This window comes from Diprion similis, chromosome 10 (assembly GCF_021155765.1).
Source record: "Diprion similis isolate iyDipSimi1 chromosome 10, iyDipSimi1.1, whole genome shotgun sequence".
Taxonomy (NCBI): Eukaryota; Metazoa; Arthropoda; class Insecta; order Hymenoptera; family Diprionidae; genus Diprion; species Diprion similis.
Window position 1 is genome coordinate 18,188,461 of NC_060114.1, and position 26,934 is coordinate 18,215,394.

At 40.4% G+C, this 26,934-nt stretch overlaps 5 protein-coding genes across 7 annotated transcripts in view; 4 read left to right on the plus strand and 1 right to left on the minus strand.

Moving 5' to 3' along the window:
* Window positions 1–1,670: 1,670 nt before the first annotated feature.
* On the minus strand, window positions 1,671–7,500 carry LOC124410764 (dynamin-binding protein-like). Its single transcript, XM_046889369.1, has 9 exons — window positions 7,345–7,500; window positions 7,059–7,236; window positions 6,848–6,966; window positions 4,400–5,875; window positions 4,101–4,250; window positions 3,127–3,747; window positions 2,869–3,051; window positions 2,146–2,790; window positions 1,671–1,877 (listed from the first exon to the last, which is right to left on the minus strand). Exons 1-9 carry the CDS (start codon window positions 7,432–7,434, stop codon window positions 1,686–1,688), a joined length of 3,654 nt encoding a protein of 1,217 aa, XP_046745325.1. The 5' UTR covers window positions 7,435–7,500; the 3' UTR covers window positions 1,671–1,685.
* A 2,808-nt stretch (window positions 7,501–10,308) lies between these two features.
* Window positions 10,309–17,833, plus strand: LOC124410763 (plexin-A2-like). The gene is made up of 7 exons (XM_046889368.1): window positions 10,309–10,354; window positions 11,273–12,636; window positions 13,552–13,734; window positions 14,551–15,282; window positions 15,381–15,506; window positions 15,619–16,853; window positions 16,946–17,833. The coding sequence occupies exons 2-7, from the start codon at window positions 11,518–11,520 to the stop codon at window positions 17,265–17,267; spliced, it is 3,717 nt and encodes a 1,238-aa protein (XP_046745324.1). The 5' UTR covers window positions 10,309–10,354; window positions 11,273–11,517; the 3' UTR covers window positions 17,268–17,833.
* A 733-nt stretch (window positions 17,834–18,566) lies between these two features.
* Window positions 18,567–19,215, plus strand: LOC124410773. Its single transcript, XM_046889382.1, has 2 exons — window positions 18,567–18,960; window positions 19,043–19,215. The coding sequence occupies exons 1-2, from the start codon at window positions 18,846–18,848 to the stop codon at window positions 19,213–19,215; spliced, it is 288 nt and encodes a 95-aa protein (XP_046745338.1). The 5' UTR covers window positions 18,567–18,845.
* Window positions 19,216–19,246: 31 nt separating this feature from the next.
* On the plus strand, window positions 19,247–20,843 carry LOC124410770 (putative GTP-binding protein 6). Its single transcript, XM_046889379.1, has 3 exons — window positions 19,247–20,257; window positions 20,345–20,531; window positions 20,609–20,843. Exons 1-3 carry the CDS (start codon window positions 19,247–19,249, stop codon window positions 20,839–20,841), a joined length of 1,431 nt encoding a protein of 476 aa, XP_046745335.1. The 3' UTR covers window positions 20,842–20,843.
* A 952-nt stretch (window positions 20,844–21,795) lies between these two features.
* Window positions 21,796–26,934, plus strand: part of LOC124410761 (plexin-A4) — a 68,280-nt gene continuing 63,141 nt past the window's right edge. For 2 of the 3 annotated variants that reach the window (XM_046889365.1, XM_046889367.1), the window contains exon 1: window positions 21,796–24,249. The gene's annotated coding sequence lies outside the window, so the exon portion shown is untranslated. The remainder of the gene's footprint in view (window positions 24,250–26,934) is intronic. The other variant, XM_046889366.1, reaches the window with a different exon arrangement.

Here is a 26,934-nt window from a genome sequence, read left to right on the forward strand (position 1 = left end):
CAGTCTCAATTCTTGAAAAACAAGTTTTTCTTACCCTCAAATCAAGAGGGCGCAGCGATATTTATTTGAAAGTATAATTTTTATTCACATGGTAATTCATTTAAATTCGTTTATCTTAAAATTTGTAGAATAACACATCAACTGAATTGTATGTGCGTGTGTATACAATATATATACATAACACACACACATATATTATATATATATATATACATATATATATGTATAGCATAATAAGGTGTATACAATAAATCCAAATGTATACATTCGTCATTTGCGTTAAACGCACAAGAATAATTCTCACAATTCAATCATGGATCGAATGTAATAACGATAATAAAATAGTTTGTTACATTGAGGTCTTAAAATCTGGAGTAATGTGTAAATGGCACGAGTCAAAATATACAACTAATAATCTACAATGTATTACTGTTTATCTTATTATTAATTATAAATGTATAGTTTATCGAATTATTGTTGGCTGATATATACATATAATATGTATAAACATATAAATATTTATATATTAATACAGAGTGATCCGAATAATTCAAGGACCATCCTCTGATTTATGCACTTCGGTATATGTATAGTCTGTGTAGATTTTGCAAAATAAACTGCAATACAGAATATCTATGACGTTCAAATGGATTACTGTACTCCCTAATTTTATTATAAACCTGCATCGTTCCTGTAAACTGTTCAGCTTGCGCATAATATTTACATTCTGTAATCTCTGTACGTCATACGAAGCTGTTTCCTGGGCAAATTTTTATTATCTATTTTCAAAGATAAAGATAATGTTGCTTACAAATTAAGTTTCTTCAAATAAAACATAAGATAGCATTATCATTTCTACCAATATAATATCTTTCGTTATTTTAATCTTTTTTTTACCACGCTTAAGACAAGATTTGTGGTTTCTTTCAATGAAAATAATATTCTCTTTTCTCTTTCCAAAGGCCATCAATTGTCTTTCGATAAAAGTATGAAACAAAAAAACAATATACTGATTAATCTTTCTCATATAATACTTATTGAACCGTAGAGCAACAACTTTGCATCCGATAAAAGTGTTAGGCATTATGTAATACAAATAGCTTTCAGTTCAAAGGATCATCGATCATATCATTAGAACCCTGTACGTATTGTTCTACGTATTATTGTACAATCTTAATCACTGAGTTCATTAAGTAACTCCAGATTGGCAGGAAAAAGAAAAATCTTTCATAGAATATGATTGATAGTGAGGTAAATCCCTACATAAGTATAAAGTTCACAATGCCAACATCAGGTAAAAATTTGAAACTCAATTAGCGTAATGTTAAATTCTTCAAACATCTGCAAAAGTGATAACTTAACCAACTATTAATGTACTATACGGTAGTATTTGACTAGGCATTGAGAAGCCGATATAAAGATCATGAAAGTGAAAAACTATAGGTAAACTATTATACAAACATAACAGGTTCATTTGTAGATATAAAATTTCTTAAGCACATTTAAAGAAAACTGCAATAGTCGCAGTCTTTTATTGCTGTTTTTTATGAGGCAACGATAATCGGCGTGCTTGTAAACATATATTATTTATAATATATAAATGTGTGTAAATAAATTGTTGTTTCTTCTCATAGCAGTGAAATTTTTTCTATTTATTACCTCGTTTTTCCCACGAGCATTATCAATCATGCCAATGCCTCAGGGGGGCCGAGATAATTCTTAGGAACATAACCAGAAGCTCCAGAGCGATCTTGAACCAACCACCACTCATCGTTTTTCTTTTCATCACAAGGCCGCAAGAGTCTTAACGCCTGGCCCTTTTTTATAGGTAAAGTGCCCTGCATTGCGCCGTCAAAATTGTAGAGCGCGTAATAAAACTGCAAAATGATAAAGAAACTTGGAATTACTCTCTCAAGTATAGACACCCAATATTGGTAATGAAAATCTGGCGCTGTGACATCTGGTGGCAAAAATATGTATGGAATAAAGAAAAAGTCTCACAGCTTCCACAATATTCTCTGTACTCTTCTCTTTACATAATTAATTCAAAACCATCCCAATTTTCGGCGCCATATTAATTAGCCACAGCCTCACATTCATTCCCAATACATAATTCAGCTCTGTCTGACACAACGGTATACGTACAACGTCATTTAGGTTTTGGTAATGTTGCGGGACACTGGTACTGCCAGTTGTAGTATCGTTTTGAGAATCGTCAACAGCGTCATCCAGGTTTTGATAAAATTGCGACTGTATTTCCGCTATCGAAGAAGTTTTACTTTCTTTCTCTGGCGAGTCCATGCAGATGAGGTCCGGTGACTCTGTGCGAATGACTTCCGACGAGTCCAAGGATATGGAGTCCGCTATTGTGTCTGGACTCATTGATGCTCTATTTCCATTCATACTGTTGACGCATGACATGCGGTGCAGCACCTCTAAGTTTTGGCTCGGTAGAAAACCTTTGAGTGCTCCGTTGTCGACAAACCATCTTGTCGAATCTCCCATTGGATCCTGGTTCTTAATTACAGCCACTATGGTGCCTCGTTTCGCTCCCATGTCCAAGGAAGACGTGCTTACCACGTTTTCTTTGACTACGTACAGTCTGTCCGTAGGATATTTGCTTCGTAAGAGATTTCTTTGCCTCTCGCTTTGTTCGTTCCATGCCACCTGGCTCTCCTCTATCCGGGGATTTGAGCCGGCAAAACCGAACCGAGTTATTTGATTCCAGAGTAAATTGTGACTGACTAAAAATGACTCGAGAATATCCTGAGCCGTTATTTGAGTTGCCGTCTGTAATTTAAAAAATTAAAGAAAAAAATATTCATCAAACTCAGGGAAGTTTTCACATTTCTAAACATTTTAACTCACCTCTGATAACGCTAAATATCGTTTGGTAACTTGTCCACTAAGGAGTTTTCTGGAGTTGGTAAAGGCACCGAAACAACTGACCAGTATTTTAGTTGATACCTTGATCAAGGTCGGAAGTTCCTCTAGCAATTGTTCGTTGAGTGCCTCGTAGTTGCTTTTTGCGCGAAGTAGTTCGTCCTGAAACTGCAATAAGTCTGTACAGAAATGTTATTATCAATTTGTTACTGATTGTGAGAAAATATATCAGGGAATAATTACAATCTTGTTATCTCTATTCTTTTCGTTCTTGGAAACTGCGACATCATAATCCAGAAGTTTGTCGTATCTTTTTTCAATAAGTAACGCTGGGCCTTGGAGTAAGTTGATCAAGTGGTTGAGAGGAGTCGAGACTCTTCTTTCCAGGCAAGATTTCAGCTCTTGTAAATAGGTCGACCATATAATAGAGCGAGTTTCGTTAAATTTCCTGACCTCATTGTTAGACGTTCCTTGGTAATACTGATTTATCAAATCCGATATCAATTGACCGCTGACTGCTTCTTCGCCTAAGTAAACAATGCACTGCTCAACATCCCTGGCCAATTGCCAGGTTGATTTTTCAAGGGATTTAAACTGTCTTTCGTACTCATCAAAGTCAGTATCAAGTGCTATGTTCGTCAAGCCCAACGATGCAGAAAGCTTTGCACTGAGTCTGGTCGACTTCTTCGCCACGGAGTGCATGTTCAATTTAGCCATTTTACGCATCAACGTATTCTCACCCTCGAAATACTTTGTCACCAAGTCTTTGCGACGTTTATACTCGTTTATGTAGCTCGCAACGTTTGTCATGGCTCGCCAAGCTTCTTCTATTTCCGGTTTATCAGGATGATCGTCTTCTGTGCACTGATAAAGTTAGTATTTATTGAAAACAACTACAGGATTGAATTGAATTTATTAAATTATAATTTAATTATCGATAGTCATCATTTAATTTCCAACTTAAAGCAAATCCTCTACGTTCTGTAAGGTTTGATTCATCTTTTTCGCCATACGTTTTGGAAAAAAATTACTTCTTAGCACTCTAATAAAAAGTACAGGCCGAGACTCGTATGGATAAGGCTTTTTGACTCGTGTCGTAAATTTCGCGTCTCGTCCAAAAGCCTTATTCCTACTGGTTACGAAATGTACTATTAGATTTCTTCTCTAATGGTATTGTGACTGAAATGTATAAGCAAATATTACTACCAGCTTCTTACCTTCACAAGTTCGTACAACATCAACGGATATTTTAATATTCTTTGTACAGGTTTTATCAGAATTGAACTCATGTCGAAGCAGGCTATCTGATGGCGCAATGTTTCGATACCCTTTTCAAACATCACCATAATTTCAGAGTTGTTCTCGTACTGTATTGAAAGAGAATTTGAATTACGCCCACGTGAAATTCATCACTTATCTTAGATTTGAAGAGTTTTGAAAACGTTAATTAATTCCATCCTTTTATTCGTCAAGCACGAATCTACACTTAGAAGTAAAAATCAAGTTGTAAACATACTTTTTTCAATAGAGCCAACGCAGCCTCGTGATTGCTGCAGTATTTGACGTAGACGACCTGCAGTTTATCAGACATTTTTGAAAAGCAGGGTCCAATGGTCTGGTATTCCTCGTCGCAGCCTTTCATAGCCGACAGCATCTTGTCCAATAGATCCTCGGCGATTTTAATCACATCCAGCATGTTTCCGAACAAAGTGGTAACATCTATACCCCGGGATTCGAGTATGCTTGGATTATACAGATTAAACGTTTCGTAAGTCAACTTCAAATCTCTAACATACTCCTTCTCCGTTATCACCAGCTCGGTTATAACATTTTGTCGATGATCGGCTCTCTTCTGTTTGGCTTTAATTCTGCTCTCAGCTTCCGACTCCTCTACGTCCTCGACAGTTTCCTCTTGAGTTTCGACAGTCATAGTTTGTCGCTGTAGTGGGACTCGGCCCGGCGCTGGAGCCGGTGGTGCAGGTCTGTGAGGAAAGGAGAGCCTCTTGCTATCGAAACGATCTTCAAATTTCAATTCTTCTACCGCCTCCTCATTTCTCAGCACAACAAACTCGTCCGCAGAGTTTTCTTGCTCACTTTGAGAGTCGAAATTGGCGTTCAAATAGCTCCTCGGGCAAAGACCTACAACTCCATCCTCATTTTTAACGCTGACCCAATCACAGTTTGCCATTTCTACGACCGTAACAAAATCACCTTCGTTAACACTCAAATCGCCGTCCATCTGGGCCTCGAATTTGTATTCTACTTTAACAACGACTCCGGGTACCAGCGAATCTCCTGCTTTAGAAGCCGCCTCCAACTCCACTGCTGCTTCTTCATCTTCCGCAGATTTCGATGGCGATGGTTCTACACTGTTCGGACAGTCCACGATTATGTTAACGTAGGAGACAGGGAAGATGCCTTTCACATTGTCTATCGATCCCTCTGCCCATTCTGAATCCTTATGCTTTATTAAGCGCACAACTTCTCCGGCTGTGAAGCTCAGTTCGTTGGGAAACTGAGCGTTAAATGGATATAGCGTTATCGCATACGGATCAACGCCGAAAGGATTGAGATTGTTGTCGACAGGAACGTCATAGTCATCAATTTTCCCTTTCACCTTGTCATCGCTGTTTTTATCCTCAGCGGCGAACTCCGGAAATAGCTCGTAATAGCAAGGCGCAGGTTCTTCGTCGTAGTGCATGGCTGAGTCTTTGCCAAATTTTTTTTGAAGGAGAGGATCGAGTCTTGCGGCTGTCATCGATTCCTGATCATCGATCGACTCGTCGCTCAGACCTTCTAGAAACTCGACAAATCCTTGAGGAAAAATACCGGTCCTACCATCTTCGGTTTCACCGCGACACCATCCGTCCTCCAAGATTTCCGTTACTGTTACTATAGTGCCTTTAGTTAGATCCAACTCTTCGTCTAGCTGAGCTTCTAGATTTGCCGTTACTTTAGCCTTTCGTCGTGATATTTGTCTTCTCACTCCTTTCTGAAATTTGAAATGTTGATCTTGACACTTAACTATCAAAACGATTGTAGAGTACTTCAATGTTCTTCCTTTGGTGATATCTCTCAACTACACATCTTGTCGTATCCTCAATTACTCGATAAGATATCTCGAGAAAAAATTCACAGCATTAGATATTCTCCGCCAATGATCGTTATCCACTCTAAGTAAATGCAATAAAAAAAATCTCTCATGGACAGATAACAACGCACTGAATTCTGTCGTGACGTAAAGTTAAGAATATTCTTTTAACACGGAGAAATTGTAACAGTCGTGTAGAGTTCCCTCAAGCATACAGTCAGTGAACTGCTTTGACTGTCTTTATGTGGCTTCTTTGAATATCTATTACTACGGCTAATGTTCATCTATCTACTATCTACAATCTATCTATCTATCTATCCATCTATTTATCGACTAGAATCGTCCACTTGAAAATGATAAAAGTTCGGAATCTTAATCTCAATGTGTCAGTCAGTCTTTGGTCAAGCTGACCATCAAAGTTGGTGAGATTTTTCAAGTGGAGTTTCCTCAATACACTGGAATCTGAAGTTAAAAAAACTATAGATTTTACATGAGTGTAGCAACATTTTTGCATGATACATACGAACTGAATGAATATGAATTAAAAAAAACCTGTACAACTGATTCCAGATGATAATAAAATAACAGAAATAATGTAATACAACGGAGTTCTTGTTTGTGTATTAAAGTAAAAAAAAAAGGATAAAATTATCTACACAGATTATTACACAAGTAAGAAAACAGTAACAACTATAGATTTCGAACCATGTATAAATCAAAAAGGAGATAAATTACCTTCTTGATTGTAAATTGGAATCAAAGTCTGACAACAACGAGCTGTAGTGTTAACTTCGTACAAATGAGATCCTCTGTGAATTTATTTTTGCAACTCACCGAGGCTACACATTATATCCGCATGTATGAATTTGGTACCTTAATCAGAGCGGTATCCAATTTCCAAGTATGAGTGGCAGGAAAAATTCCACTGTGTGAATCGGTGTATCCGGATATCCAGCCTTGTTCCGCTTCGTTCACCCCAACAATTATTTCCCCTGTTAAAGAGATGATGCATAAATATGGATCAGGATTCATCGTAAACCATTATTTTAATTAAATCAACTGTAGCGATAATGACTATTATTACCTTTTGAAAACGAAAGATCGCCAGGCTGTTCTCCTCGGAAGGCAGCGATGGATATGTACAAATTTTCGTTATCCTTGATATCCGGTATGTCAACTTTGTGCAAATAATTTGTTGGGAATTTCCCAGTGTTGTTGTGCGACTGACCGTAGCACCAAATCTTATCAACGACTGAAAGAACCTGTGCGATACAAAAAAAAAAAAAAAAAAAAAAAAAAAAAATGTGCGGGTAAGAAACGTCAGGTTTTCTACATCGCTATCTTAACTTTAGTCGACTAATCCGTCTTACCAATAGATAATCTCCCTTCAACAAACTGAGTTCCCCGTCAACCGTCGTTAAAAAGTCTTGCAGAACCTTAGTCAATGTTCCTGGCTCCATTTTAAAAATTTTATTTTATCTTCTTTCATACGTTTAGCACAATATGTATGTACGTAATTTTTTTCACTACACTATTGTTTACTTTACAAATATTTTATTCCTCCTCCTACGATCGGGTTACATCATATTGATCGATAGTTACATCATATACAGAGAGAAATAAAAACTTAATTAAGAAAAAAAAATAATAATAATAAAAAAATAAAAATAAACTCCTTGAATTATTTTACATAAATTAGACGGAGGTCCACGATTTTTATGATCAAAGGTCCATGCTTCCAGATCATATTTACATGAACTTGAAACGTTTTCATTCGTCCTATTTACTTGTCAAAACAAGGTTTCGACTAATAGCAACTCGAGTTCTGACAGGTCAGTTGCGTTCTTCGATTCAACATTGTGTACACTGACAGGTTGCATGCATTTCGTCTTGTTTTAATCACGTTGGCAAGAAAGAGATACGAATATTGTATGTTCACATACATTACACGTAGAAGGCACGTAGCTATCAGTGAAAAGCTACACATTGGAATGCTTCTGGACCTTCTGGACAAATCGACGAGTCTTCGTATGTCAACTGAATAAATCGCCCTCTGGCATGAAATAGATTTTTAGAACTAATTTTCGATGCTAAAGTAGTGGATAAACGACAAGCACACAGCAGGTATTTTCACATGATTTAGTACTGTAGCTAGAGAAACATAAAAGAGGTGACTTGGAGACTCATTTGATAGCGTCGTCTGGGATGAAATGGGTTCTTAAAACTAGTTTCCTGCATATCTCAGACGGTAAGTGCGGATCGGTTACCGACCGAGGCTTTGTCGTGCGCAGCGTCACGAAAGCATTGGGTAATAGAGAGCAAGCTGCCAAGCTTACCAAAGTGAAGTGTCACTGTGGTGGTCGAGGTAAAACAAATCACTGAAGTTTACAATTGATATTGCTGCATCATGAATAAATAATTAAGAAACTCAGTATGTTCGCAATTAAATAACTGCAAAACATTATTTATCAGCTGCTAATGCATGTCCATAGCACAGCAGAAACTGGATTTGCGCAACGGAAAACGCTGGGTTTGGTAGGGTGGGGTAAAAAACCGGAATTGCTGATTCATAGAAGAACCAAAATATCGAATTTTCATAGACGCGACGATTTTATTCGTAGAAGTTAAAAATGTGGAAAGTTCAAGTACGGAAAATTGAAAACATAGTAAGTCGAAATACAGAAAGAGAAAGTATAGAAATGTCAAAACATTGAAGAGCAAAATCGAGAATCTGTATACGATTCTACATTATCGAGAGGCATTTTGTCGATTCTACAGTCTGGCATTCTATATTCTGACCTTTCTAATCTTTTACTTCTTCATACTTCGACTTTAAGAACTTTTAAATTCTTTATTAAGTTTTCGCTTTTTAAAAAGTTCGATGTTTTGGCCCTTCGATTTTTTGACCTTTCTAAGTATGTTGTTACCGGCGCCCGTCGTTTATAATAATAAGCCGATGCGATATTGAGGTTAAGGCTACGACCATGGTGACGTAGTAATTAATCCTTCAATGAAGTGATACTGTAAAAAAAATGTCAAAACATTGTTTTCAAGCATAAAATTGATTTCTTAGACCATATTAGTTTACGAATAGAAAATAATTAAGAAAGATTGAAAATTTCCTTATATCTTACATTTAAAATTTCAATTGCCCCCCAACACGTGTCAATATTATCCGAATTTTTTTTTCTATAATATGAATATATTTTTGGGGTGCAGTCGCGAAAATTCGAACACGAACAAAATAACGGACACTCTAATATATACTTATCTATACAATAGTTATAGCTTTTTGTCTTGGTTGAAATTACGCAAATTATAACGATAAATATATGCAGAAAACACAATAATCTTCTTTAGATTTCTTTGGTTTCCTTCTGTATTTTTACTTTGCGTTTTTGACAATTGCTTTACACTTTTTTTAAATCACCATTACAATTTTTAATTTTTTTCTGTAATATTTTCCAGCGCTAAATGAATTATAAAGGTACCGTCCGCACAACAGCGCAATAACCGTTCTTATAATTAGAAGCGCCGAGCTGACTTGCGACTTGAATATCATTATATCTTCGGGGCATCAACTCCACGCGGAGTAAATACCTACATCATCTCCTGGTCGATGATACAGGATGGATTAGCTGGTTACTTCATTTTTTATACATCGTAATTATTAAAAAAAATCGATTGCAGTCAAACATCTCAATATACCTATAATGCGCATATATATTGTTTTCTCGTCTCACTCTCTCGTGAAAAATGGAAAATTTTTGACTGTTTTGTCTATAATAATTTCTCTCTCAACAGCAATAATGTACGTAAAAATACATGATTGTCGTGTAGAATACAATGATTTGACAATTCTAGTTTACATTAATAATAATAATAATAATAATAATCAATACACAACAAACAAAGTAATTAAATAAGCGTAGAACACAATATACGTATGTTATATTGGAATCTTTGTTTACGAAACTTCAAAATTTCGGGTAACGATTAGTATCAAGCAGAATCTCTGTAAGAAAAACCGTTGTTGTGAGTACTATTTTTTTATAGCGATAATAATAATAATACTTTGTAGAAATGTGTGCTTTGCATGAGCACATATTTTGTTTGTTAATTTGTAAAAAATGATACACTAGACATTAAACAGAGACATTATATAAATATGTCTAATGATATTACGAGGATATATCTTTTCATTCCGGGGAGATAATAAAAAAATTACAGTTTGAACCTTAACCTCACAGTCATATGCGAGACAGTATTTGACCACGCATAGTGTGTATATGTCAGTATAAGAGAATGTAGCAATGGATTCGTGTTCACTATGAGTTGGCTCGCAGTACAGTTCTGATGGCACAGTGGTGGAGTTCTTTGGTTCGTATACTTATGTTCTAAGTTCAAACTTGTCGTTATGTACGCTAATCGCAGTAATTAATTGGGCCTATAACAAGGTTTGTTTATTGCATTTACTCGTAATGATGGGAAATTTTTTTGATATTGTATAGTTTCATTCAAAATCTTCTTAAATTTCAGGAGCAAATATTCATTTATCTTTCACTTATTATATCAAATTGGTACTTCGTATGTAAGACAATGATAATAATTCAAACTTTAATCACATAAATTGATATCGCATTGCATGGTTCATGGAAGTAGGAAAAAAACCGATTGTGTATATATATGTTTACGTGTGTATGGTGTGCCAAACTGCTGTCACACCAATCTTGAGAGCTGTTTTACAATAAGAGGAAGGGATCAAGGTCCCCACGTTTTCTAATATACGTGAATACGCGTCGAGAGTCTGCCGAATACTTTTTCATTCTACAACTTTCATGATTGATCGAATCCACGATGTTACGTACGTTATTATTATTTCCCGTCTTCGCGATATAATAAGTCGATTGCGAACGTGTATTAACTTGTACGCAGCACCCTCGTAATCTTTTATTTATCTTATGGATGAAATTTTTTTTACTTCTACGGAATTATAAATCACATCCTGTTATTCTTGAAAGATGGATTGCTTCACAGAAAGATTCTGTCCTCGTAGTTGTTGAAAGTATACGTGCAGGTAGTCGGTCATCATTGGCGTGATACAAGGAACGCCGTTTTCCTCCCTCAAGTATCCATAATTCGTAGAATGAATCCGATGCCGAGTATAATATTTCTGCACCTATAATAACATGTTTCGCTTACGTCCAACTATTTTCTACAGAACTGTTTAAAATCAGAATACCGCACGAGAAATATGATTTACAAGCATAACGGTCCTTTTTATTTTTATGATTCCAGAAACCAACGTCGTCATCATCGGTGCGATAAAAACCGCGTCAAGACCTAAAAATCGTGAATCAACGGTAAACAAGAAGCGTGAAGACCCGAAGAGGCGAAGAAAAACAAGGAAAAGTCTTAAGCGCGAGGCGAAAGTGACAAGAAGAAGGAGCGAGAGATCCCTGCGCGAGTTGGGCGTCTTGCATAAAAGTTAGTGGTGGCGTCTCTGGGACGTCACTGCACAAGACTACCCTCAGTGTGCGAGAATGTTACCACGAGGAGTGAGGGCGTTACTCGCCCTGCTGGTACTCTCGGCGTCGACGAGGGCGTCGAGGAGCACGCCCGCGGACATAGTGCACACGTTCGCCGACCCTGAAGTCGAGCGTCTGAACCACCTGGTGGTGGACAAGAACACGGGGCGAGTGTTCGTGGGTGGTGTGAACCGTCTGTACCAGCTGTCGCCGGACCTGGACCTGGTGGTGAAGGAGGTTACGGGACCGAAGAACGACTCGAACGACTGTTCGATGATCGACTGTCCGGCCGGCGTGGTCAAGAAGTTGACCGACAACGTGAACAAGGCTCTGGTCATCGACTACACGACCACGAGACTGATATCGTGCGGCAGTCTGTTCCAGGGGATGTGCACGGTCCGGAATCTCCACAACATATCGGACGTTGCTCAGGAGGTGCGGGAGGCCGTCGTCGCCAACAACGCGACCGCATCGACGGTAGCCTTCATCGCACCGGGTCCTCCGAACCCGCCGGTCTCCCAGGTCATGTACGTCGGCGTGACCTACACCGCGAATTCGCCTTACAGGTCCGAAGTCCCAGCGGTTAGCTCGAGATCACTGGATAAAGAGCGGATGCTCGTGATCGCCGAGACGGCGGTGACGACCGGGACGAGAATGTTCGTCAACTCTTTGGCCAGAGAACGGTTCCCCATAAACTACGTACACGGTTTCAGCAGCGAGGGTTTCAGCTACTTCCTCACCACTCAGCCGAAGAGCACCGCCACTGGAAGCGAGTTCATTTCCAAGCTGGTGCGCGTCTGTCACGACGATCAGAACTACTACTCGTACACCGAGATACCGATCGACTGCACGAACGAGCTGAGGAAGTACAACCTCGTCCAGGCGGCTTACGCCGGCAAGGCTGGGTCCGACCTTGCCGGACACCTCGGCATCACCGCCCAGGACGACGTACTCTTCGCCGTTTTCTCCGAGAGCAACGCCACCACCAACAGGCCGTCGTCCAAGTCCGCGCTCTGCGTCTACTCCCTAAAAGCCATCAGGAGAAAGTTCATGTCGAATATTCAACACTGCTTCGCCGGGCAGGGGCAGCGGGGATTGGACTTTATATCGCCAAGTCATCAGTGCGTTCCTACGGTGAGTCTTTGCTTTGTTCGTTTATTTTAAGTTGGTGACGTTTTTTTTGCCGCAGAATCGGGTTTCCAAATTTCGACACACGTATTTTGTTTCATTGTCTCACCATGTTCTGATGTACAATCAAAAATTGGTAAAAATCGATGACCTGATCGTTTGATGTATCAATTTTTCCTGAGCTCTCCAATGAGATAAACAATAATTTATGCAAAAGTTTGATGCTGGTGCGTCATTTTAATATACGCTTACTACAAACATTCATAATATCAGGTGCATGATTTCGTGGAGGATTCATTCACAAACGAAACGAGATATTATTATTATTAATTGAATTTGGATAAACTATGCAATCTTGGTATTGGTACACGATGCTTTATACCAAGCGTAACTCTTTTCAGATTACACAAATAACTGAACCATTTTGTTAAAAAATTCACAGGTTTCAATTAATTTTTTCCTACATAAAGAGGATACTTTTTTGACAAAAATCATTCATCAGATCACAACTCAGTAATTGTTCTAAGTCTGTTTCTAAACAATTTTGTATTGACACTGTTTCTTGGATTGGAGTGTGGACAACCGGTACCGATCCTCTAATTCTCGGCAAACGATATGCATATTATACTATTGATCATATAGGTATGTAGTGCCTGGCTACAAACTTGATTGAAAACTGGTCCGAAGCTTCTGATTGTTATCTGCGGGGTAATTGATCGCATTGCATACCTATAATACATAACAATGTGTGTCGTACGTACCGGGATTTTTGGTAACGATCCAATTAATCAAATTCAAAACTGTATAAGTTTTCTATTCCGGTTTCAACGGTTTCATTGTAGAGTTATTTTTCATACTGCAGAGCACGTTATGGTCAGTGAATGAAAATTAAATGTCGTTCTCGCATTTTTTATGTTACAGAAGGTGCAGACTATGCCCGAAGATTTTTGCGGTCTTGATTCCAACACGCCTCTCGGAGGCCAGGATCCTATCGCTGCTTTGCCGGTCCTGACTTTCGATGAGCATCTAACTGCCGTTGCAGCAACATCGACTGGTGATTACACCGTCGTCTTTGTCGGCACGAGCGATGGCCATCTCAAGAAAGTGAGTTGTCTTTAGTTCTTTTCCAGTTTCGTTTCCCCCCTTCCTCTTTTCCTTAACATTTCATTTCTCTTTTTTCATATTGAATGAATTCATCATCATTCACCATGGTATAACATATACATGTATAATATACATATATATATATATATATATATATATATATATATATATATATACACACAACATGGAGACGGCAGTAGTTGATGGACAGAAGGTGTGTATCACCTGTTTAATGGAGATAATAGTGGACAGCGTTGCATTGCAATATACATGTAACGTAGGTACTCTTTCTCTCTACCAGTCGGCTAATTTATAGCAGTGGTATAGTTCATTTCTTTCTCCATTTAGATAGGTACACTTTGAAAATAAGTTGAGTGTAGGCGTGTACGTTCATACTATATATACTGTATACCCATATTGCAAGAAGGTACACGCCACGTCTGCAAGAGTAGGACATTCGTGGGTGGTTCTGACCAATGCGGTCAAGCACTTACCGTGTGTCTAGAGCAATAAAACTTTTTATACACCCTTCTTCGGTGCCCTTATTCTGCCCACCAACCCACCTCCGAAAACCTACTTTGCTCCGGAGTTGTCAATCAATATGAAACACGCGTAAGTCTGGGTTAATTGTAAATCTCGGTCTGTGATCGATACTGCTTCCAATTCCGCTTCTCCGCTACACTTCTCATTACTTCCTTCCTTTCATCCTTTCTCCGAGACGTCGTACCTGAATCAAAAAGACACGAAAGACGAGTTGACATCAATTTTTAAAAATTCAGTCAGTACTGTCATTAATTCCTTGTATTTTGGTTTTAGGTCGTCGTTGAGAGTGCGACCTCGGCTCAGAAGTATGGTGACCTTGAGGTGGATCCGAAATCTCCTGTGAATTCGGACCTACATTTTGACTCGCAGCTTATGCATCTCTACGTGATGACGCAGCGCAAGGTGTCCAAAGTCAAAGTTCAGGAATGTTCGGTGTACAAGACGTGCTGGGACTGCTTGGAGGCCAAGGATCCTTACTGCGGCTGGTGCTCGCTGGAGAACAAGTGCAACCTGAGAAGCGACTGTCAGGATGCAGCCACCGACCCCTTGTACTGGATTTCGTACAAGAGCGGTAGGTGCACGACCATAGCAAGCGTCACTCCGAATCAGTTGCAAAGAACGACTGCCAGGACCCTGGATCTGGTGATAGAGAACCTTCCGACACTCCCGGGACAGTTTCTCTGCGCGTTCTCGGCCCTCGACAAAACCCTCATAACAAATGCTACCCGAAAATCGCACGGCGTTAATTGCACTACTCCAAGGACCGATCTGCTGCCGTTGATACCTCAAGCCGAGCACCACTTTACGGCTAGATTGTCCGTCCGAAGGACCAGCGGACCCGACCTCGTTGCCACAAATTTTACCTTCTTTGACTGCAACACGTACAGCTCTTGTACCCAGTGCGTTTCATCGAGCTTCCCCTGCGACTGGTGCATCGATGGTCACAGATGCACTCACGACACTGCCGAGAATTGTCGCAATGACATTTTGGTCACCGGAGTCAGCGTGAGTAAAGCTTTTTGCCGAGGAACAGTTTTAACCAGATTGTTTCCCCTTCGTTTAACCTGCGTTATATTGATCCGTTGTGTATTACTAATTTTCAGAGAATCGGCCCGAGTTATCGAAGTGGACCAGGTTTTTGTCCTGCTATTAACCCCACGGATTCTAAAGAAATACTCATCCCGTCTGGAATAACGAAAGGTATCCATGTCAAAGTGCATATCATTGGGGTAAGCGCAGAATTTGATCATAAGCCTAAAAATTTTCGACCGTGTTCAAAATAGACGCTTTTGTATGTTATAATATGTAATTCAAGTATTCTTCTGCTTATCTCTTCAACAGCAATTCATCGTGCAAACGAGGTTCGTCTGTGAGTTCAACATCGAAGGACGTGTAACGAGCGTTATCGCACAACTCTTAGCAGACACGATATACTGCGACTGGACAAAATTCTCGTACACGTCAAGTGCGCCGAATATCACGGTACCTTTCGCGGTAATATGGGGGGGTTCGAAGCCTCTGGATAATCCCAGCAACATTCATGTTGTCATATACCGTTGCAAGGATATGGCTGACAACTGTGGCATGTGTCTGACTCTCCCCGAAAAGTACGGATGCGGGTGGTGTCAAAGCTCTGATAAGTGCGAGGTGAAAGAGCAGTGCAACGATCGAGGTTCCGGCGTTTGGTTAAACAGAAATGAAACCTGCCCAAACCCAGAGATTCTATCGTTCGAGCCGCAGCTTGGGCCATGGGAAGGAGGTACGAATGTAACGATACGAGGAATAAACTTGGGGAAAACATTTGCCGATATATACGCTGGAGTAAAGATTGCCGGACTTCCGTGTGAGCCTTACCCTGAACTCTACGTCAGGACAAAACAGATCGTATGCAGAGTCGACGGGCCTGGTACTCCTCAGGAGCGAAAGGGACCCGTGATAGTCAAGATAGAGGATTTTCGCGGCTACTCGGCCGTTAACTTCGAATTCGTCGACCCTGTTATCGAGTCCATATCGCCTAAGTATGGCCCTCGGAGTGGTGGGACCGTCATCAGGATAACAGGACGTTACATGAACGCCGGAAGCAGGATACTCGCTTTCATAGACAAGCTACCGTGCTCCATAATAAGCGCCAAGGCTAACGAGACCCTCTGCGTGACCAGCGCTAGCGCTAGCGCTAGCAACACCACCCGCAGTGGTGTGCTAAGGATGCAGTTTGACAGCGGAGTTAGACAGTACAACGGCGTTTTCGAATACGTCGACGATCCCATGATAGAATCCGCCGACAGCGGCGTTGCGGGCCTGATCAAAATACCGAAGGGAATTCCCGCCGGTGGTATAAAGATATCGGTAATCGGGATGAATCTTGGATATGTAAAAAATCCTCAGATGTACGTCTACTACCACGACAAAATGTTCGTTTCTGAGTGCATTGCGGTCAACCATACAAACATGATTTGCAATTCACCCGTCGTCGATATATCCGAAGACACTCACCTGGACGCTGAACATCCACTGATGCTCGACTACGGATTCCTCATGAACAATGGCACGGGCGTACAGAAGCTTTCCGCTCATGGGTTTGTGATACATTTCGTTTACATGCGCTGTTATCACATCCCGGTAACTTATCTTACCCTTTGTTTCTAACCAGTATATTTATTATTTACAGACATGAAAACTTCGTGCTTTTCCCCAATCCGGTGTACGAAGTTTTCGAGGAGGAAGTGAAGTACGAAAAATGCGAATACCTCGTTATAAACGGTGAGCACTTGAACCGTGCGTGTCAAGAGTCGGACGTAACTGTCCAAATCGGTGACTCTTTCTGCAACGTGACGTCACTATCGAGACGACAGCTGACATGTCGCCTCTCTCCACTTCAGCCTCTACTCTTTAATAATACGGGTCTTGCCAACAAGCAGGAACTTCCAGAGGTGATTGTAGTCGTCGGAGATGGGCTGAAGTACAAAATTGGGAAGCTGAGCAGAACTTAAGTAAAGTTCGAAATGGAAGAAATCGTTTATTTCAAGATTGGCAGTTTCAGATTAAAGTAGATTAACCGTTGAAAGTAGAGTTAGGATAATGTGGCATTGAAATGATTCTCATCGATGGATAACGCTCGCGACATTTTTATGTGTTTTGTACATTTCCTACCATCGACATTTTCTGACAATGAAGCTAAAGTTGTTCAAAACGAGACAAGAAACTCACCAAAATAACTCCGTTTTTATTTCGAGCCACACATCCACGATTCTTCTGGTAATTGCCGAATATAAGTTTTCAGGTAAGCACTTCAAATCACGTTAAACAGCTTAAATCTGACGAACTGAATTCCGAACTGCCAAAGCGTGTGATTCTCTACCCGTTGCTCATCTTCTAATGACGCCTCACAGTGCTGATGACGAGAAAATCGGAGAAGCCGCGTAGTAACGGCGCAGTTTGAAGTTTGCATCAGACATAACGTATAATAAATTTGAATTCTCTGACAAAGTTCCGGTTGAATAAAATACATATGCGCGTAGACTATATGCGTACAAATAAATGAAAGTAAGACACAAAAATCGCAGACCTTATGTTGTACAAACATAGGATTGAAATAAATAATATAATTTTACGAATAGTGCGTTTATATATCACTATGTTTGTCCAGATTGAAGATTTACCGCATTACGGAGTCTCAGACTCCACCAACAAGGACTGATTGAAATATATCGGATTCTTTTTCGATGCGATTGGTTGGAAATGGTTAACCCTTTGATAGACATTTATGTATGTATTTTGTACTTGTTGTGAGTAGACGATAGATAATGTTTTGCTATAAATTTTAAGCTTAAAAATTGGGTTGATTATTTATCTGAGCAAACATCTTATTTGTTAATATATATGATTTGTTCAGTTTCGGCTACTACAGTGGTACTTTGTCATGGTAAATGTGCTCTGCATTACCTACTGCTTTCGCTTACCGACATATACATACTATCCAGACACATCAGTCAGTTCCAAAAATCTTTTGTGTACTGACATCGGTATGTTTGTTTACTAGGGACCATGTACCGTGACTCGCCGATATCACTGCATGTTTGGACTCTGTAATACCGACAGCCGCATGAGCTTCAAGTGCATGAGGGTTGGTTTAAGATTTTTCTTATTTTTTTTTTATACGTCGTGTTTTCTTACTCAAACCCTGAAAAAATGCACACGTGTTTATCAACATTTCCTATGGCCTTGGGACTCTGTTGCACCCTGTTCTCGCTATTGGAATTGTTGTTCAACTCCGTCGCCCTCCCCCTCCAGAATATCGATACATACCGGCAACTGATGACGGAATTCGACGCTTTTAACACTGCCAATACTACACTCGGATGTTTACTGACTTAACATCGATCACAAGCACTTGCAATAACAGTGATTTTTTATTTTTCCGACCAAATCTTTCCCCTTACTCCCTAATCTCTGCTGGTATTCTTCACACGTGTTACGTAAGCCTTTCTAGAGTTCATCCTAACCTATGATTTCACTGTGTACACAAATGCAATGAGTTAAAAGTCTAGATAATATACTATGCACAGGATATGAACGCCGACGGTAATTCCGTAGCTATTGGTTTGGTGGAATATCCGGCATATGGATCCTATGCGGAGTGCATGACGAGGGCTTTTTTTGCTGGTTTATCGACATTCACTATAGGTGAGAACACAAGACCCCCAATTGGCAATGTTACACATATACATTCATATGTGATACTGTTTACTAATCTCTTGACTTTCAGTATTTTCCGGGACTTTTTTCGGACAGCGACTTTTGAAGAAGAACACCGTGTTCTCTTCCAAAAAAAGAACCATCCTTGCTTCTACTTTAGTCGCATCTGTAGCCTCCTACTACGTTGCCTCAAAGCGTGTAACTCTTTGCAGAAAATCTTGGACTAAAAATGGCAAAGATTAATTTGTTCCTCGAAGCAAGGTTGTGAGCAGATATGTTTAGCCTCAGAAAGTTGACGCGACTCGCGTCGGGATTTGTTAAGCACTCTCTACCCACTAAGGGAAAGACTTTTGGTGCACCGTTCACGGTGATCAATCGTCATGCTCATGAGTTGACAGAAATAGAAAAAGACGAATTGGAAGATGAGGAATACGATGAGCTGTCCTCACGATTTCTGGGAATATGTCCTGGTGGACATGGAGCACTCGTCTTGCAGCCGTACATAAAATGGGGATCAGAAAAACGGAGAAATACGACGCCAGAGTTGCAGCTTGAAGAGGCTGTGACGCTTCTTAAAACACTGCAAAACTGGAGAGTAGTTGATAAAATGTGCGTTTCGCTGATGCACTTGAAGAAAAAGGAACTACTTGGGAAGGGAAACCTTCAGACTTTGAAGACTAAAGTGAGAAGTAACTCGGAAATTACCGCAGTATTCATCAGTACAAATTTGCTCCAGCAAGTGCAAATACAAGAGCTGAGAAATATCCTCGGCGTTCCAGTTTACGATCGATATTCGATCGTTGTACAGATATTCAGGGCTCATGCCAAAAGTCAAGAGGCAAAACTGCAGGTTGCGATAGCAGAGATTCCCTACATGTGGATGAAGTTGAATGTCATGAAGGAAACCCGGGAAGAACAAGTGGGCACGTTTGAATCACATCGAAAGCTTCTTCAGGCCCGTGAAACTAAGCTGAAAAATGCCCTTCTGAAACTTAAGGCACAGAGGCATTTACTAAGGAGTAAACGACTGCAAAATAGAGTTCCCACTATCGCTGTTGTCGGCTACACAAACGCAGGGAAAACTTCTTTGATCAAAGCTCTCACTGGAGACTTAAGTCTGCACCCTAGGAATTACCTATTTGCTACTCTTGATGTCACCATTCATCAAGGCATTCTACCCTCAAGACTGAAAGTATTGTTCGTTGATACTATTGGCTTTATTCAAGATGTGCCTGCCACTCTTATTGAGCCTTTTGTAGCAACTTTAGAAGACGCCATGAACGCTGTAATTGGCTTTTGATTACTCTCATTTTGTTCTTTTGTCTTCAGTCAGTCATGCTCTTTTAACAGATGATGGATGTTTTGTTACCAGGACATTATCTTGAATGTGCATGATGCAAGTCATCCGGATAGGCAGGCCCAGATGGAGCACATGGAAGCAACGTTAAAAGGCTTGATTAAAGATCAGGTGGTAATAAATGTTGCAAATAAAATTGACCGGGTATCAGAAGACGCGCCTCGACTGAATATGCTTGGTGTATCGGCAACCAAGCTCATAGGTAAGTTGTTTACAAAGTTTCAGAAAGCAGAGTTGCACAAACAGAGTTGTATTGAACATCGCCTTTGGAATCCTCAGGTATAGACGGTTTACGGGACGAACTCGATAAGACTATACTAGGGGCAACAGGACGTTCCGTAGTCCGCGTTAGAGTGGAATCTGGAAGCAGAGCATCTGCTTGGCTCTACAAAGAAACTACAGTGACAAATGTAGAAGCTGATCCAGAAAACGCCCAGTACTTGTTCATGGATGTGATCACTACAGAGTTACAGCTAAAAATGTTTCGAGTATTTTTAAGAAAATACGAATAAAGTACCGCGGTTAAATTTCTACCACTGTGATCAGGATGCATTTTGTCATAGGTTTTAATAAACATAGTTTCTCAATGAAATTTTTTTAGCCTAGAGTATTTTGAAGGTATTCTTTGTTGCTTCAAAAACTTCGAAAGTGGCGGTACTTTGTTATCGACGGAGCAACGAAATCTCTTACAAGGTACTGTGGCAAAGGACCGCGAACAACGCCAAGGACCACTGTTATCAATACGACTAGTACAGACTTCCGGGTCAATCAGGGTGACGTTAACGAGATGGATAGTATCTACGCAAAGTATTCGACCACTGGCGCCCTCTGAGTAATCCTACTCCACGGTGCAATTGCTAATATACCGGGTGACTCTAAATTCTCAAAGTAAATGCGATCTCCCACCTCTGACTAAACTCCGAAGTGATACTGCAGACCGATCAAGTTTTATGGCTGGAGAACATGCAGTACGTGAAACAAAATACGAATTTTAATTTCAGTTCATCAGGACTCTCTTATCACCTTGAAAATTGGAAACAATTCATGGAATTCAAGCATCTGTCTGCAACGATAAGAGTCTCTTTTCCGAAGGGGCTTGCGAGGACCTTTGCGGAGATAAATTTGGATTGGTTAACTTAACGGGCAAGCAGGATCGCTCGGTAATAAGATAAAAAAAAATCATCGTCCAGCGTGAGAGTCAAATTTTTAAATTTTTTCTTCTGCGAAGTAATGAGCTGCTGCTCGAGGACACCTGGTACGTACCGGGCATCGAGCATATTGCACGAAACGGATAGTAGCAATTTCCGGGTCGCCGCGCTAACGTTATTGAAACGGTTAGTAGTTACCGACGGAGCCGAACCCCGAAACATCCCCCGCGTGATGGGGTGAGACCGGTTTTCTTGTTTCAGGTAGTAAGAGCGGCCGGGTCGTCGGGCGAGCGGACGGAGTTTTCTCAGACGGATAGTACGCGTAGGTGGGAGTAGCGGCAGTAGCTGTAGGGGACTGGGGAGCGAAGCGAGTCGCGCAAGTGCGTCCGTCCGCGTCGGTACCGAAAAATTAGTAGCGAGAGAAAATCCGGGCGAAAGGTAACCTGGACAGTAGAACGTAACATAAAGAATCGTATCTAGAGGAACGCGAGGTTAGTCGGAAGTAAAAAAGGATATAAAATTGGAGGTGACAAATTCCTGGTGGATAAGTGTAAGACAGATGAACGTGAGCGGATGATATCCGCGCGAAAGGAAGATATAAAACAAAAGAAGGAAAGGAACAGGGCACGCACAGTGGAGGGATATCGACGACACAAGGCGGCGACGTGAACAAATCGCACTTCTATAGAAGAGGTTTCATCCATCTCTAATATCTCTGTCTCTATATATTTTGTGTATGTACGTATACCTGTGTGTATATATAGGTATATATTTACGCGAGAGGATCGACCAACTGTCACATTGGTCGCCATTTTATTAATCTGGTAGCGCCGACCACCGCTCTTCGAGCTGCTGCTGCTGTTGATGCAGCGCGTGTCTTCTTCTCTTATGCTTCCTTCCTGATGTCGAATAGGAGAAGACAGCAGCAGGGCGCGACCGAAAAACTGGCCGACGGTGGTGTGCGGTGAAAATAATAAATAAACCCGTGTATCCTCCGCGAGAAGGAGAGCCAACCAACCAACCAACCAACCAACCAGCCAGCCAGCCTGTCGGGGTGTAAAGGTGGTGCTGCGCATACCGCTGACAACGACGAGTACGGACAATGAGGAGAATATAACCAACAGTAGTTGATGAATAAAGACGGCGAGTCGTGTTGCGCCCGTGGCGTCGTTGAGTAGAGAGAAAAGTAGAGAAGAGAAGATCGAGGAGGAGGAGACGGCACAGTGCATATAGGCTTCGAGTGTTTTCTTTTGTGAGTGTGATATTCTACGTGTGTTTGTTACGTGTGGTATGTGTGTGTTTTGTGCATACGCGTTTGTTGTTTCGCCTTCTACGTATAATTATACACTACTTGTGCGTTCACTCGTACAGTTCCTGCATGTATGCACACCTCTCGCTCTCTCGACCTGGATTAGTAACTGATCTCCCGTAGTAGTAAGGATAAGGAACCGGAGGCGGCGAAGCCTTGAGTCAGTGAGCAAACCGAGCAGTGAGTGAGTCGATCGTCATTCTCGTCTAGCGTGTCTACCATCCTATACCACCCCCCGTGCCGTTAGAGAGTGTATTTCTCACGAGGTTTCTTTTAGTTCATGGTCCTCGCTTGTGCCATAGAGGATACACACGCGCACAGACACACGCCAAGATGTGCATGCCTGTAGGACAAAAGATAATCTGCAACTAGTGTTCCTCCATCTTGTAAACAAGTGAAGTGAGGAAGAAAATAAAAGACAAGCTGGAACCGCGCGCAGTTCGAATAACCACGAGAAGTGATAACATGCGATAGGAGGAATATTTGACTCGTCCGTGATATCCATCCTCCTCCTAATCGCGGTTGTGGTCACAATACCGTTTGTAAACGACGAGGTGCATCGTCGTCGAGGAATTCTCTCAAAGAAGCGAGGAAAGAAGAAATTGAGGAGAGGGAATTTTTGGGTGGGTGTACACCTGGGGGATCGGGGGCGGCCACCACCGCCATGCCTTGCGATAGTTTAGACAACAATCAACATCCGTGCAGGAACAACGTCGGGGGTTTCGATAAGATTATTTCGCAGGCCAGCGAACGGTGTACAAGGTGGTACGAGACGAGATACGAATTGCTCTGTGCCTGATCTAGAACGTAGGAGAAATCCGTATCGCTGTTAACGCCGGCTTAGCGTCGAGGCGAGAGGAAGGAAGTAGTAGGTATTTAATAGATGAGAAGAAAGTGACGAGGAGAAAAGGAAAAGGAGAATAAAGAAAACACGAACAATTTAAATACTTAAGGGTAGTAGTTAGATAGGACACTGCGAAAAAGAATTCTGGGAGTTTACCACAAGTATATTATACAATTAAAATAATTGATAATTCAAAGAAAAGATAAAAAAAAAAAAAAAAAACAACAACAACAAATGAAGAAGTGTATAAAGTATTATACTGTAATAGTTACCTAGATAGACACGAAAGGGGAAACAAATGTGAACGTAAAAACGAGGAATTTATATATCTGCAAAGAGAGGATCTAGAAAGAAAAAAGAGAAGAAGAAAAAAAAAAGGAACAAGAATAATCACGAACCAGCGGAACTCCTAAACGACTAATAATAGTAATAGTAATTAAACGCGATAACGATGCAACAAATTAGTGGCGTGAAAACGATGTTGGTTTTCTATCGGCGTAACTTCTAGTGGAAAACTCACCGAACGAAGTTGTTAATCGACAAACCTAAGAAGATAACGAAAAGGAACCAGCATAGGACTGCGACGAAAGGAAGGAAAAAGGAAAAAGTCTCAATTTCGGTGTGTTTAGTTATTATTCTTACTGTGGGTGCTGTTATCGTTGTTTCGCCTATTATACATATTGCCACATTAATAATGCTAGTATCTATGTCTTTGCTTTTATTGTTGTGATTGCGGTCGTCAGTGCGGTGAGTATCATCATCATCATCATCGTCATCATCACCACCACTAATTTTCTTTTTCTTTTTCTAAAGTTCAACAGAATAAAAAAAAATAAATAAAAAGAAAGAAAGAAAGAAAATTAAGGTGAAAAAACACAAGCAGTAATCACTGCAATGAGAATTGCAACCAAGTAATAAATAGCAGAAATTCACGGACCGGATATCGAACCACGTGTTCCTTATGGTTAAGAACGAACGTACTTACACACACTATTGCACAACCAACCAACGATGCATGCATACCTACTATTTACAGTACATACACTGTGAGAATGCTCGCGCCGATTAATCACTATACATCGCGTCATTGTTTTTTTCTTTTCTTTTATTTCAAGGCGTCCTTGCCGCTGTGTGAACAGTCTGCGAAACTAGAACCTACCTATTGCATATACATATATATATACAACATACAAGTAGGCATCAATGAAACAATTATACGTGCACCGAAGTCTGAACGGGATTAATTCTCCTGGCGAAAATAAGAAGGAGAAACTGGCAACATACGTCGTTCGAAATTCACCTCCCCCACCGCCGATACTTTCTAGAAAAGGAAACAAAAAAAAAAAAGAGAAAAAAAAAGAGAAAAAAAAATGATCGCACTCTTCTGTGATCGTTCGTTCAACACTCCATGCGTGGAGAGAGAGACAGAGAGAGAGAGAGAGAGAGAGAGAGGAAAGAGAGCAACTCGACTGATTTATAAATCCCCTCTTCGTCCCTTACTGCACCATCCTACGACTTGTTATCTTGAAATTTTTCTTCCTCCCACTTATCTTCTACTTCTTCGCCTTTCTCTCTTGCGTCCCGTCGTCGTCGTCCTCCTCGGCGACCCTTCAGGACCCTGACTTTATATATCCCCTTGGTGCCTTTCTCCCGTGTTGTATTTTTCTCTTTTGGGCCGTTTTGTGTGTACATTACATGCATACCAGCCTCGAGACGCCGGGGATTGGAGAGAGGAGAGGGGAAGAGAGTCGCTGTTTTACGCACAGGTATGCTCTGGGGAGAGCGTAATTTTCCTTTCGCGCATATCGTCCTTTTTCATTTCGTCTAGATCGTCTCACTAGAGTTTTCTCTCGCGTGATCAGGGTTGCGAATTTGTGGAAATGCCTTGTGTCGATCGAGGATAAAGCTAACAGCCAGAATTAGCAGATTGACGAAAGTTACGATGTTTATTCGAATAAGGTATACCGAAACAGCCGGAAAATCAATATTTTGTCAAATAACTTGAATCCCCGATATACTTTTATAGAATTATGAGGATAAAATTGAACTGCATTTTTATATTTACAAAAAGTTTAACACGTTTGAAGTTGGTGACGTCATCGTAACGATTCGTGCATGATGCTGAGGAAAAGTCGTTACTTCGCCATTTTGGAACTGTCTGAAATTCACTAGACCGTTATCAAACAAAATACAGTCATATTTCGAAACCTTAGTTCCTTAAAAATCGTTGCAAAGTTAAAAAAATAGTGATTTTTGTCCCCAATGTTACGTTACGATAACGCGAGGTTACTAGCTTCCATCTCGTTTTTCATTCAACCAACTTGCGACCACTCGCAAATGTAAAAAATAAAATCCCCAGATTTCTGAATTTGGATATTTTCACGTATACTGTGTAAATATTTCCGCTAAAGCGTTTATTATTATTATTATTATTATTATTATTATCATCATCGTTTACTTGTGACGAAAAATTTATTTCCCAAATAAGAATATAATCACACATTTTTTGTGATAAAAAATTGTTAAATTTCCTTGAAATAGCGATTTGTCACTAGTATGAATCACACCTCATTACTCATATTCGTATCGTTTTGTCGGAATGAATTTAGTTTGTTCGAAATCTATGTTCGGTCTATTCCAATGTGTGACTCTAACCTTTATCTTGAGTTTTCGGGAAAAGTTTGGGTGGTTGAGTGAGTGTTAAAACGATCTTTCTACGCGCGCGCGCGTGTGTGTGTGTGTGTGCGTGTGTGAGAAAGTAATCTTCACCGACCATAAATAGCAGTGACGATATTAAGTCCTGTCGAGTTTTTAAAAATTATTCTCCACGTATACTATATATATATATATATGTATATTATACCGTTGACAAATGGCGTTAAGATAATAAGAAAAAGTACAAAATATTTTCATCCCTATATTCGCGGATTACGATGATGATGATGATGATTGTGATGCGCGTAACGAAAAAAAAAAAAAAAAAAAATACGAATAACGATACACCGTGCGATACACCGATGATGATAATAATAAACGGGGATTTCCCCTTGACGGAGTAGTTATTATTATACACGTTGTATATATATATATGTATAATATACCAACCATTTGGATAATAAATTGGGGATACGTAGCACGCGCATTCGATACACGTACATTATATATGCCCCCCCCCCCCCCCCCCGCCCCCCAAGGCCTAAAAAAAAATACACAAATCAGATACGATTTACCACTCTGATGATGGTTCGTGGTTACATCGGGGTTGTTGTCGAGTGCTCGTTATACAAACGAACGCGAACGTATG

Coding starts and splice junctions, on each gene's coding strand:
- LOC124410770 (XM_046889379.1), top strand. CDS start 19,247: ATGTTTAGCCTCAGAAAGTTGACGCGACTCGCGTCGGGATTTGTTAAG. Junction 20,258..20,344: donor TAGAAGACGCCATGAACGCT/GTAATTGGCTTT, acceptor TTTTGTTACCAG/GACATTATCTTGAATGTGCA. Junction 20,532..20,608: donor ATCGGCAACCAAGCTCATAG/GTAAGTTGTTTA, acceptor TGGAATCCTCAG/GTATAGACGGTTTACGGGAC.
- LOC124410773 (XM_046889382.1), top strand. CDS start 18,846: ATGAACGCCGACGGTAATTCCGTAGCTATTGGTTTGGTGGAATATCCG. Junction 18,961..19,042: donor TTTATCGACATTCACTATAG/GTGAGAACACAA, acceptor CTTGACTTTCAG/TATTTTCCGGGACTTTTTTC.
- LOC124410763 (XM_046889368.1), top strand. CDS start 11,518: ATGTTACCACGAGGAGTGAGGGCGTTACTCGCCCTGCTGGTACTCTCG. Junction 15,283..15,380: donor TTTTGGTCACCGGAGTCAGC/GTGAGTAAAGCT, acceptor ACTAATTTTCAG/AGAATCGGCCCGAGTTATCG. Junction 16,854..16,945: donor CAGAAGCTTTCCGCTCATGG/GTTTGTGATACA, acceptor TATTATTTACAG/ACATGAAAACTTCGTGCTTT.
- LOC124410764 (XM_046889369.1), bottom strand. CDS start 7,434: ATGGAGCCAGGAACATTGACTAAGGTTCTGCAAGACTTTTTAACGACG. Junction 4,251..4,399: donor CGTTGGCTCTATTGAAAAAA/GTATGTTTACAA, acceptor CTTTCAATACAG/TACGAGAACAACTCTGAAAT. Junction 1,878..2,145: donor ACCAAAACCTAAATGACGTT/GTACGTATACCG, acceptor ATCATTTTGCAG/TTTTATTACGCGCTCTACAA.